Source organism: Nymphaea colorata, chromosome 8, assembly GCF_008831285.2.
Source record: "Nymphaea colorata isolate Beijing-Zhang1983 chromosome 8, ASM883128v2, whole genome shotgun sequence".
NCBI classification, from domain to species: domain Eukaryota; kingdom Viridiplantae; phylum Streptophyta; class Magnoliopsida; order Nymphaeales; family Nymphaeaceae; genus Nymphaea; species Nymphaea colorata.
This window is the reverse complement of record NC_045145.1, coordinates 16,248,213-16,261,312: the sequence shown is the minus strand read 5'-3', so window position 1 is coordinate 16,261,312 and position 13,100 is coordinate 16,248,213. Positions and strand designations below refer to the sequence as shown.

Here is a 13,100-nt window from a genome sequence, read left to right as displayed (position 1 = left end):
TTTAGGTCACTAGTCTCGGCTGGCCTCAAACGCCTTCTTCCCGAATCGATCCGCGTTTCCACTCTCCTCTACTTTAGAAAAATGTGTCAACCCATGAGTTGTCAGTTGCCTGGAGCATCAACACTGTGGCTCTGAGCCAGGGCTTTGGCACTTGGCCTGGTCCAACCTGCTGGCTTGCTATTCTTGCCCGGGTGCACCATGCCTGCCGGCCCGTGCTGGCCGGCCTGGGCCAGCTGCAGCCTGTTAACTGGCCTTACGTGCACAACACTTCAATGGTAACCCCCAAAAAAAGCCGGGAAGTGCCTCAGATCTTCTCTGGTTCAAACCATGACAAAATAGCTAATGTAGCCATTGTGGAAGTAATTGCATTGTTGCTGATTCCAGAATTTGGCCTTTTCCTTCAAGAGTTAAACCTCCTTGACCGGTGACAAATACCGTTCAAGTTTTTACGATGGAAGTGGCCAAAAAAGCAACGTGGGTAAGACAACAAACGAAAGCTCCATTATTTCTGGATAAGCAGTCGATTTAGTAGAATAACTTTGTTCCCATCCTTACCTTCCACCGATTTTGCAGGGAAGGACATGAGAAGGAAATTTGCGGGTCACCGTAGTAAAATTTAAGATCATCGCCCGGACAACAGGCCCTTTCCATTTTTCACCCAAAAGGACAAACTTGGGATCGACGCGGTGCCCTTTGCTGAGAGCAGAAATCTGAATTTTCTTTTCCTATTATACAAGGTGAAAAAAACCACAAGAAAAGCGCTCTAGACAAACTTAGGATGCATCCAAAGCATGCCTGCATTAAATGGCGGCCAGTTGTTGCTGTTGCTCACGGTTGCTTGTTTGGTTGCCACCATTCCGCACAGTGGGTGGCCACAAGCTGCTTTCTGTCAAGTTGGTGAAAAGCAATTACCAGTGGCTTGGATAAACTAGGTGTTTAATTCGATTGGAATGTAATTAGGTGACGGAATCGCGTGAGGATCAGGTCATCCGGTGGGTGGCCTTTCAGAATCTCGCCTACTACAGGTGACTATGCGTTGCTCATGGTTGTCCACTAGATGGGACACATGCTTGGGACCCTCTTTTGGTTGGTCATTTTACTTTGATCCTTGTTGAAGGAGATCTCATTTGGGTATACTCTAGGTGAACATGAGGTTAACCACAACAATCTACCACCAGGAAAAGAGGCCTGCAGGTCTCCCATTCTCCTTACATGGTCATGGACCGCATCATCATCAATGATGGTCACTGAGCTGGGGATTATAAGCATGTGAAATAGTTAAGAAATATTTTGGAGGTTATGTAATTCTTTTTTGCCTGTGCCTTTGCTGATCTGGTTTCTCATGTATTTAGCTTAGATGAACCAAACCGTTCACATTTCACATCCATAGTTATGGCTTTTAGGAGGTGTGACCCCAATCCCGATGTTTCTAGTTATTTAAGGGGGAAAAAGAAAAAGCAAGTGATCAATCACTTGCATGGGCGTGACTTCATAAAGCACCACACTTTTCTGATGCAACAGAAGATCAACTGCAAGTTGAGCTCCGGGTTCCATTTTAAAATCTCCCCATCACCGCCGATCTTTTTGACGTGTCGTTGGCTGCCGCTACAGAAGCAGGGAACAGTACAAGTTTCTAGCAAACCCACCCACTGTTAGCACTAAGCAGTCCAGGCTTGAAAAGCTGGACTTAAAGCTTTCCCTCTCAACCCGTCCTCTATAAATTTGTTATGCAGGCTGTCAGCCAAATAAAATATTCTGCGTGTATTACCCGGTGTCTATTATTAAATTAGCGAGAAGATTTGACCAGAGGGTTTTCAGTGGGCTTTCGAAGAAGGAACAGGTCAGTTTTTTTTATTTTTTCCAAGGAAATAGTAATGTGCTGTGAAGGGCTGAAGCTTTGACATAAAAGAACAAGTTTAATGCTCCATTGATTTGTCATTTTCTATCAGTTACCCAGAGTGGTTTTTAAATGCGCCAGCGGATTTCAGTCTGAAGGGATTAATTACCTTCCTGGTTGCACTGAGCAAGGAGAACAAAAGTTTTGTCTGTAACCAACTATTTGCTTAAATATTTCTGCAGATACAGAGGGTGAAACTTTCTAGGCTTTTCGTTTCCTCACTGACTCTCCTGGGCTTGTTAACACATTGGCCCAACACAATCTTTATTTATATTAGAAACCCTCACTAACGGAGCCCAACAAGCCAATTTTTGTAGTTAAGCGACGCCCTTGAATTTGCTGCTGTTGGCGACGCTAACATGTTCTTTAGTCAGACGTGCAAGGATGAAAGGACTGACGTGCACCCTATTTTCCTTCTGATTCAGGCACAAAAGAGTCTCTGTATTCCCCACAGAGTATCACCATGCAGCACATGCTGTATAACCGACTACAGTTTTGGAAAAGAAAAAAAGGAAAGCTAGATTGTCCATCATCTGGAGTGATTGGTTTGTGGGCAAGCATTTCGCATTAGGATTTTATGCTGCCTGGAAACTTTGGAAAGGGAACAAATTTTCAGTCTGAAAATCAAAGAATTTTGTATTTTCTGCATTTGCTATACTGTGTACAGGTCTTCCACCCAAACTTTCTTGAAATCCCATCGTAAATTGTAGTAAAAGGAGTTGGAAGGTTAGGCTTTTATGTTGCTAAAAGATACCTAAAACTGAATTCATAAGGCATTATTTGTACCGCATGAGACAGAGATTCCTTTCTCCCTCTCTCAAGGCACTTGACTGCTTCTTTCCTCGATACACTTGGTAATTGCAGGCAGATCCAGTCTAGTAACGAATCTACATCCTTCGCAAAATCAAGAAGATACCAGTCCAGCAGCTTGGGTATGACCAACTTGTTATTCTTACTAGAAATGCCAACCGCTGCCTGCAAGTACTCTCTCTTGGCCACTTCAAGTTCATCCTCAACCTTGTTAGCAGTGTAAACACGTACCTTTCATCCACGAAAATCAAATATCATTAGAAATGTTGAAACATGTTACCGGAAATTTGCTATTTAATCCTGCAAGATGGAGCTCAACTAAATCACAGTATGTAGAAATACTGCTTGGTGAGTCCAAAAGATGGGTGGCTTACCGCAGGAGAAGACCAACTTCCACAAGACAGTGCAAATGTCACTAACGGCTCGGGCCAATCTAGCCCAAAAATGCTTCTCATTGTCCCCTCATCATTTTTCCCACCTTTTGTAAGGGTCTAACAATACGGAGAAAATTTAATGGCAATAAGCAACATAGCTGTTTAATATAGTACACCAGAATGCATATGAGGCCAAGAAGCGTACATGTTTTGAATGATAGGGCAGCCTCAATATGAAATGTTCAATCGTCAACGCATTCAGCATGTGGCCACCAACATTCAGGATCGCCTGCAACGGAATTATGAGCTCATGAAGACCTAGTATGGTCGTGCTGCACCTCATCCATAAAACTGAGTAATGCAAGAAAATTACAGCAGAAAGTTCGTACCTTGCGCATTAATGCGACAACTGTGTGAGGGCTATCAGGTATCCCATGCTCTAGAAATGCCTGAAAAGGTTTAAATATTACAATGATTTCAATAATCTACAAAGGAATGAACCATGTGCAGCCATTTTAAAGCAACTATGAGTTTTACAACAAAATATGACCCAGATGATGCTAAAAAAGAAACTGAAAAAAACTGTATCTATCATACAAGGACATAGCGTCACCCTTCATGTCATTATCTGGGTACCTTGACATGCAGACAAGAACATTATGGAGGGACGGAAGGAAATGATGTACCACCGTGTTTTGATATAAAGAACAATGCAAGTGCAGTATCAGATTCAGCGTATCAAACAAGAATATATGGCAGAAAATGCCATAAGGTGCAGTAAATTTAACATACTTTTCAGAGGACAATGAACAATCTAAAAAGAATTACTGTCCAACAACAAGAGCATAGCAGTTTACACACATTCATCATGCACGAGTTGTAGATATTAATCCAAAACGCCAACTTCTGCTGATGAGTAAGGCCCCGTAGATCCACTGACTCAAGCTTGACAAGAAGCTGCCTGGAAGCAATGCCGGAGAGAATTAATTGTATGCTAGGTAGAAAGGAACACATACATAGAAATTCATCTCAGTTTGCTACTTACTTCAGCCTACACATTAAGCTGTCAGCATCGGGAACCCTGTTCAGTTGAATTGAGCTCGCAGAAATTTCATTAACATATTTATATTGGCCAACATCCTGTTCCCCAAATTCAGCACAGATACCATAAGGATCTCGAGCATCTAAGTGCTCTGAGGTTCCCAACAAGTTGGTATCAGTGTTATTGTTTGGACTCCCACAAGAAGGAGAAACCGTTGAAGCAATTGGTAAGCTTTCAGAGTCCCTTCTGTTGGAAACTGAGGCCAATTTCATGAAAATGCTCAACAAGCACTTGAGTATATCCTCTGACAGCTTAGAAGGTTCAATGACGTCTTCCTCTAAAGCCGTATGGACATTGGCTATGCATTCACCTGATTTTTCACGGCGAAAAAATCCTGGCTGGAGTTTTTTTTTTTTTTAGAAAAAAGGAAGAAAATGTCAGCGGAGCGAAAGAAAACCAAGTCACTAATTGCGATCATTCTTGCACGGGACGATCATACACCTGTATTTTGGTCGCGAGTTCCTGATTCTTGGCAGTTTTCTGTTCAGATGCTTGTTTTATAAGCATCCTGGGGCGGGAAACTTTCTGTGGGGATTGCCTGTTCCTTGAGGGATTGGTTTGCAGCTGATTCTCTTTACCATCCGAACAAGACCCTTTGTTCAAAGTGTGTTTCCCTGTCATCAACCGATTTGAAGGGAACCCACTTTGATTTGATTCAGATTCCACAGATGATTGGCGGAACAAAGAATTCTTGATCGTTTTTGAAGAAGAAGCATTTGGACTTCCTTCAGAGGAAGTTTGCTCTAGCTTGACTTGTTTACTTGGAGTTGGAGACCGATCCATGGAGTCCATGGCCCCAATCTCAGTCGGTTTCTTGGATGATGATGTTGATGATATATAAACGGCTTCCTGATACAATCCTTGTCTAAAATTCACAACCTGCGCTTCAAGCCGCACAACCTCTTCCTCCAATACAGCAACTTCTGCCAAGAGCTCTAATGTCTGAAATTTTCAAAATCAACTCCCAAATCAAAGACTGATGCCAATTGGTTCTGTACGAAAAAGAGATTTGCTCAAAACAAAGTATACTTTATGCAATGCGACCAACAAAACAACATTGGAAATAGATTTGCTTTGGCACGCCATTTGACAGAAAAACATATACCAGTTTATGCATAAGAGTCAACATAAACTAAGAAAATGAAAAAGGAGAAAATTTTCTTCACGCACATATTGAGGCAGGTAAGGAGGAAGCCGAGGCAGAGCACCCAAGGGTCTGGTGAAAGCTCTCTCTAGTGCTCTGTGAACATTCTCCTCGTGCCTAAGTTTCTTCTTCAATTTATCTACCTACATAACCAGAGGAAATGATCAAAACTCAAACGTATATCGAAACTGATTGTACCCACAAAGATCAAATGAATTACTTTTAGAACAGAAAAGGAAAAGAGAACGCCATACATCTTGTTGCAGCGCCATCTTCCTTTCTCTGGTAGAGCACCTCTTCACACTGCTCTCTTGTGTCACTCTGGAACAACCAACATCCATCTTGTCCTTCATGAAAAAGAGAAAAAGACCAACCAACCAAGATGAGAAAATACATCAAAGTACCAAACCCAGCTCTCAGAAACTCATCTAGTCCCAGAAGTGCATACTTTGCTACACTTGGGTGGTGTTTTCATGTTCTGCAATGAAGTCTTCAAGCGGGAGTTCATCTTTATTCCCTGGAACAAGTAAACAATGGAAAAAGGTTAGTCAAGTTGGCATGATATTGGAGGAGGTGGAATAAAGTAAAAGTGCAAGAGAAACAAGCAGAGAAGGCTTCATAATTGCAGCCAGTAGCAGCAAAGGCAGCCATTGATTCAAAGGATATAAGAAGCATAAGCGCGTAAAGAAAAGGAAACCCGAGCCGAGGACCTTGGTCTGGCTTTGAACACTACTCGTTTCGTATTTCTCCCTCGCCATGAGACCCTGGCAATCGGCAACCAAAAATCACTTCGTTTGTCATCTGCACTGATCTCTCTGTGCTTGTAAGTGCAGAAATCAGACTAGCTGTCTCCTTAAAAGACCACCACCTTAACTAAAAGATTTAGAGAGGGAGACCCCATCCAACCAACAGAGACGGGGGGAGAGAGAGAGAGAGGGAGAGAGTTTTTCTCTCTGCTTCATGCCTTTTGAGAGAGGGAGGAGGGAAGAGGGAAAGATCACCCATTTTCATCTCTCTCTTGGCGGGTCCGGAAGGTGGGCTCCCTTGTGCCTACGCAGGACCTTCTTTTTATCTTTCTTTCCTTTTATTTTTTCTTCCTCTTCCCGACATGCCCCGGATTCCTCATCATGAAGGAAGAAAGATTAGAGGTTTTCTTTTTATTTTTTCCCGTGCTGTTAGTCCTTGCAACCAACCAATCTGCTTTATTTGTTCTTTTTACCACATAGCCTGCACTTAACTTTATCTTTGCAAAACTTCTTCAATCTCAAAATTTCATGTAAAGCATATCAACTAGAAAAAAAAAACAAAATCATTTGATTCCTGTTTGGATTGCATTGGACATTACCCTAGAAATCACGCTCTAACTACATTTGGCTGTCACTTGGTTCTTGCGCAGACCTGTTTTGAGCTGAGAAGGTGACCCAAGCTTCTCGTGCTGGTGCTTACCATGTTTAATTCCATCGAGCAAGCTCGGTCAAGCACAAGTGGTGAAATTGCGGTCTGGCTTGAATTCTTTAGGATTAATGGCCTGTTTGGATGACAGCAGACCTGTTCTTGGCACCAAACAAAGAGGTTTTCAACCAAATTCGAATATAAGATCAGGTTTTCGACATGCTGCAAACATGCAAACTGATGTTATGTGATCTTTTTTCTCGTATTTCTGTTCTGGTGTGATTTTCACTATGAAAAACAGTTATTCCTTTCTTCTGAACAAGTGTAGACACAAACCTTAGTTCTCTTCTCTTCTTTTTCAAGTAATAAGATCACTTTTCTCCCGAACATGGGTTCATGAGTAAATTTCGCCTTTTTTCCCCTATTCTTTAATTTGTTTCTCCCCTTTTTTGGGCAGTTTTTTAGGGGGAAGAAATGAGAGAGGTCACCAACCCTTCCATGATCAGAAGATGGAGGCCATGATGACCAACTTCACACGCCACCCCTTCCTCTCCTCCCATGGTCCCATTTTTCAATTACTTGAGTACAACCCATGTGTCCCTAACAACACATAATTCTTTTTCTTTTCTTTAAATTATATGAACTTAAGTACCCAATCTCTATGTTACATTCAAATAAATTAGCATACAAAAGAGCTTTTGCTTTCTAACAGTCCTTCAAATGATGCTGCAATTATTGATTAAATTTGTTGCTTCCACTCGACAAAATCTCCAAATGGTACAGAAACAAACACAAAAAAACAAGCCTTCTGGAGTTGATCTACTGGAATCCAAACGGGCTCAAGAGCTCAGCTTAGAGATCACGCCTTGTGGTGTCAGCTTGGCGCTAACAAGATTATCATACTACCCTTCGTATCTCCTCTTTAAATATTCGTTAAATTGACACGACACGGAGCAGCCATATTGCCACTTCTTGTATATAAAAAATGTCTATATTTGGATGAAAAACAAGTAGCAAGTTGCAATATATATATGTATATATATAATCTAAAAGAATTAGAGCTTATAGAATCCAAGGCCGGAGAGATTTGAATATTACATAGACACAAGTCAATTAAAGAATTCGATAGTAGGTTTCGAACTACACGGGTGTTGATATTTTACGTTTCATTTTAACTACCGACCATATACACAAGTATATGAGCTTTTAGAAACAAGGCAGCATCCATTTTTTTTTATTTCGGCTTTAAATCGTGTCCGCGAATCTTAAGATACGAATACGCGATTTTTTCACGTTTAAAAATTTATGACAATGCGTCAGCTGCTTTTTTCAAAACGGCATTTGTTTAGTTATAAAATGCCGTTAAAATGGTTTGAATATAACGCTGAAGACCTGTTTCGACTGGGGGAGGAGGATTTCTGAAAAGTCTGAAGTCTGAGAGCTGGGGTTCTTAAATGAGGCGGGGCCCACCTGACACCTCAAGGGCTCTGCGCAAAAGCGCAGGTCACGTGCCGGCGAACAGTGCTTCGCTCGTGCACATGGGTCGCGGGCTCCGATCACCGTCGCCGGAGAAGATTGAGAGCTGCCGGTCTCCGGCTGAGCTCGCAATTATGGTGATGGAGATTTGGTGCTGGGCTGCATGTGGTGGAGCTCCGCTTTTTCGTGGAGATTTTGATCTCCACGCCAATATAGGGCGCCGAGAAGGCTAAACCAGAAAATTTATTTAAGAAGGGGGCGAATTAAAGTTTTTAAATTTTGATTAGAATCAAAATATTAACTGTAATCAAAATATCATTTTTTAAAATTTTTATATAAAACAAGTAAATTTTTTTAAAATTTTACATGTAAATTTGAAAAAAAAATTGAGGTAGCCCCTTTTAGCTCTGTGCTGATGGCTCCCCTCGTTGCCAATGCTTCTTCATCGATTACGTCCAGCTAGCTTGCGCTCATCTTGGCATGGAAATGGATGCAATTTAAAGATATTTACTCACAGAAATTATGTGAGAATGTGAATGGTATCGGCTTTCCGTTTGTTTCTTGCTTGCTTCTTGGTCCCCACGTTGGTCCCTTGTTGTCTGCTTTGATAGGGATGTAAATGGTTCAGATTCCATTCGAGTATAGGTTTTGTCAAGTTATGACGTCTTCATGATTGCGTTGGTGTTTGATCTAGATTTATGATAAACAAGATATACCTGATATAAGGTTATGTGACATTGATGCAAATTTATGTTTTCGGATTCGTTTGGTAGATCGAACATTTTATGTACTAATCTTTGAAATATATTCATGAAACATTCATAAAGTATACTCATCATGAAAAACAATATCTATGCTATGAAACATTTTTGTACATGTTACTTGAATCTCTCCCAAAAATTTATACAATACTATCAAAGTGTTCCCATCACCCTTTAAGATGATCAAATTTGATTTGTATTGGAGAGTTTGAGTTCAAACTGATGTTCATGTTGAGCCAGCTGTTCGTCTTCGCTCTAGTGTTGCTGCGGACAACACGCCCTTTCTCTCTTTCTATATCTGTTTTTTGTTTTGTCTCCTGTCCCGTAAATTGTTCCTTTTACTTCGTCTTATTCGCTTGAATGTGTACCGAATGGATTTATTGAAACCAGTGGTTCCTATAACTCGATTGCTACTGCTGATGATGGTACAGATGAACTTTCCATATGGGCAATAGTTGTGATGATGCATCTCTGCTTTTATTTGATTCAAGAGGTTGTTCTCGAGAATTGAACTTGCGTTTTCCATGTTAATTGCTCCAAATGAAACATAATGAGTAGTGTCTTTAATATCTGCCAGTTTCGGGATCCGGTGCCTTCGTTTCTGGATTGGAATCTCTCTGCAGATCCAAAAAAGAATGGATTAGACTTGCATTTGGAGCCGATAACTTGATATTTCCTTTTTACATAATCTTTAATCTTGTAAAAGCTGCAAGTGTTGACTAAAATTAGCATTATGTGTCCAAGGAAAAATTTATAAAAAACCAAACAAAAGAAGAAGAGAAAAAATAAATGGTAGTGCAAGTGGGTTTCACCTGGTTTAAATTCTAGAAAAGTAGACATTAGATGTTTTGCTTGAAAACGAAGTTATATATATATATCTACACACATCAGAACTGGAGGCTTCATAAAGTCAGATTCACATGTATTTCATTCTCCAATTAAGCAGGATAAGGAAAATGTATGGACAATATTAGATCAGATCGAATTGGGCACAAAGGAAAAAACCAAGATCCCATGTTCTAATCTCCTGCAGCCTTTCCCACTCCCGTGAACCATTTTCATGAAATGGAGAAAAGACCAAATCGGCGACTGTGATGTCTTCCCACAGTTGCTCGCGCAGAGTTCATGTCAGTAAAATTCTAGTGCCCTCTGAAATATATATATATGACAGCAAAGAAAATAAAACTAGAAGAAGAATTATTTCTTGTTTTCTAACTGGTTGAGAAATTGAATTACGTGAAAGTGACCTAACGATCACATAAAAAGATAAAATGGAAGAAAATAACCACACGGGCAAACAAAGCTGTACATTTTGACATAATCAATGGCGACAGGAGTTGCTTTTCTTCATTTCTGCGTGGTACCATGGAGTGCTCACCCAATGAAGAACATGGGCTTTGGGGACCATGGACATGGAGTGGAGCTAAAATCGTTGATTCATTCCAGCAGTAATCCAATTCAAAGAAAGCGAAGCGACATGGTCCAGAATGGATAAACTGGATCTTTTCAATTATGGGTTTGCTAGGGTCTTTTGCTTGCAATTTGCCCACATCTGCCAACTTGGGTTAAGGGCTCCCAACTAGCTCTTTTTTGTGAAATTTCACTCTTGGAAAAGAGATAGAGAGAGAGAGGCACCCTGCTCCTTCTTGGGTAATTGGTAGGGAGCAAAAGTTACTGGATTGAACACCATTAGTACTCTTTGGTGGTAAAATCTTTAAGAAAGACAAACAATTCTAAGAGAATGACTGCAAAGAAGATGACAGATGTTGTTCATCAAGCTCTCAATCTCTCTAACAGGAGTGCTTTCGGGTACTCTCAGCGAGTGAGTGCATGCGCGCACACAAACACACACACAGAGACAATAAATGGACCACCTGATCTTGTCTTACAGACCGAGCACTATATATGTGCTTGATAAGAGGCCTATGGCCATTGATGTGCAGGACCATGTACTGATATGACAGGGTGGTCCTCCAACTACTGCTCTGATTCCTCCCTCTTCATCTTGCATTGTTTGATGGATGAGGAATCGAGCTTGTATGTCATGATCAACTCCAAAAGGTGTCTGGGCAGCTATTTTAACTGTTCCCAGATGAAATTGAAGGATTCTGTAAAGTAGGGCCGCTGACCTCACAGTATTGTCCCTTGGACAACTTGGCTCTGGGGATAGTTGTTTCTCTCTGTCACTCAAAAAGAAGGGGCTCCTGTGGTACCATTCTTCTGCGCTGTAGGGGCAACTACAGAGGCGCCAAACCTTGGGAATCCTTGCTTGTATTTATGGAAATGGTCATGCTCAAGAAATTCTCTCTCTTTCTCTCTCACTGTGATAGTAAGTTTCTGACGGCTATCGACCCCTACAGAACTGGAAAAGATGTCTTCTAAAACAAAATCTGGAACACAAGCAAAAGAACCGTAACTCCGCCTTTTCCAGGAGCAAATTGACAGAGAAAAAGCTGGTTTCTTTGAGAAAGAACTTCAGAGCTTGAAGGATTATACTTAAACGATAAATACTTCCGAGGAAACCTCAAGTAAGACTCAAATGCATGAGGTTTTCAGACTCAAATGCATCGGGTTTTCCCTTTTGAGAGCCCGATTTTGTTTATTGGACTGCTTTGATTCCACCGGTTCTGTCTTCAAGAACATATACACCAACTTCCCCACCTTATAAAAAATAAAGCCAAATCAAACTTGTTAATTTCGTTCCACGCTTTGCATAATGAATTTCTTCCTTTTCATTTCTGCCGCTATATGTCTGTTGAATGCAAAATTTTTTAGTTAGGATATTCATTCAGTGGTAGGTAGAGGAACTTACCCGAAGAGTAAACCCCAAGAGGCATCTAGCTAGCTTCATGGTAAAAAGCACCACTTTATTTCCAGTATCATGGATGTCTGTATAAAGGCAATGTACATATATATCTGTGGGCCTTGGTGTGGGTAAATTTTTACCAAGATGGGGTACAAAAGCTGGAAGAAAAGCTGCAAAAGCCTAGCCTGTGTGAGCATGCTTTTGCTTTTAAATAGGAAAATAACCTATCCAAGGGCCAGCATCAGAGTAAGATGATCAGCCTTGGGTTGATATCAACAAAGCAAATGCCAGGATGTATATGGACTGGATTTCCTGGTTTCACAGAGAAATATTGCAGGAATTTTTTTTTTGTTCTGTTCTTGGAAAACTTAACCACAGGCCACAATTTTTCACGTTGGTAACCAGCTCAGCGACTAAGCAGATGGCAAAAGGCAGTGTTATAATTAATATGGGTGGCCCAATAGGCGTCAGCGTTATCAGAATCGGCTAGAATCGCCCGAGTTGATTCGAATCGGTGGCAAATTCATTATATTCCATGGCAAATCAAGAATGCTACTTGTCAAGTATTTAATGTATCTAAACTTTTTCATTTGTAATACTTCTATACATTTTTTCTATTTATTTTTAAGGTTTGATGGTCGAATCATCCTCAGCTAAAAAAAAAACTGATCATCATAAAGAAAATATAGAACTAAAATTTTGATGTTCAAATGCACCTACCCTTTTAAATAATCTTCAAGACAAATGCATAGGTTTCAGCAATATATTAAAAAATGCACCTCACGTTTCGGGGATAGTAAGTAAAATTCACAGCAGTTTAGCTAACAGTGTTAAACAACTAAACCTAACTGACCGACTTAGGGATAGAGTTAAATATGAATCGCATGTGTTAGGTGTAGTTAAAGAAGTTGGTAGAAAATAAAAGAGTTTGAGAATCACATACTTTGAGTTAAGTTAGTGATACTGATACCCAAGTGCGAGTTGACTAAAGGTGACATTCTTCTGTTCTTTTACAAATGAGTAGTTATTTGGTATATTCTGAACATTATAATCAACTTAGATGTAGTTTAGAAAATTCCCTCTCAGTGGCACTTTTTTTATTGTTATAAAAAATTACCAATGGTCTTTTTTCCGGTACTCCCATGTTCTGAGAAACGCTCTTTCTGAAACATTCCGGCCATCTAACCGGCTGATTCTTATCTTAAAATTGTGATGTACCACATTTTATCTTTGACTTAAACAAGCATTATATTAAAAGTTTATGTCTTGTCATTCAATTATAAGTATGTAGAGAAATTGGTAGGTGAAGGATCGAGAATTTCCAGATTGGCTCCTCGA

General features: G+C 40.4%; 1 protein-coding gene across 1 annotated transcript; it reads right to left on the bottom strand.

Moving 5' to 3' along the window:
• Positions 1-2,506: 2,506 nt before the first annotated feature.
• Positions 2,507-6,365, bottom strand: LOC116259479 (uncharacterized). Its single transcript, XM_031637321.2, has 11 exons — positions 6,038-6,365; positions 5,776-5,844; positions 5,582-5,674; positions 5,354-5,470; positions 4,625-5,125; positions 4,127-4,521; positions 3,943-4,042; positions 3,471-3,530; positions 3,287-3,370; positions 3,082-3,198; positions 2,507-2,938 (listed from the first exon to the last, which is right to left on the bottom strand). Exons 1-11 carry the CDS (start codon positions 6,083-6,085, stop codon positions 2,633-2,635), a joined length of 1,890 nt encoding a protein of 629 aa, XP_031493181.1. The 5' UTR covers positions 6,086-6,365; the 3' UTR covers positions 2,507-2,632.
• Positions 6,366-13,100: the final 6,735 nt, after the last annotated feature.

What these genes read in the sequence shown, in the direction of transcription:
- LOC116259479 (XM_031637321.2), bottom strand. Translation starts at nt 6,085, where the DNA reads ATGGCGAGGGAGAAATACGAAACGAGTAGTGTTCAAAGCCAGACCAAG. An exon ending in GTGTTCAAAGCCAGACCAAG is followed by an intron (nt 5,845 to 6,037) that starts GTCCTCGGCTCG and finishes TACTTGTTCCAG; the next exon opens with GGAATAAAGATGAACTCCCG. An exon ending in TTGTCGCATTAATGCGCAAG is followed by an intron (nt 3,371 to 3,470) that starts GTACGAACTTTC and finishes ATTCCGTTGCAG; the next exon opens with GCGATCCTGAATGTTGGTGG.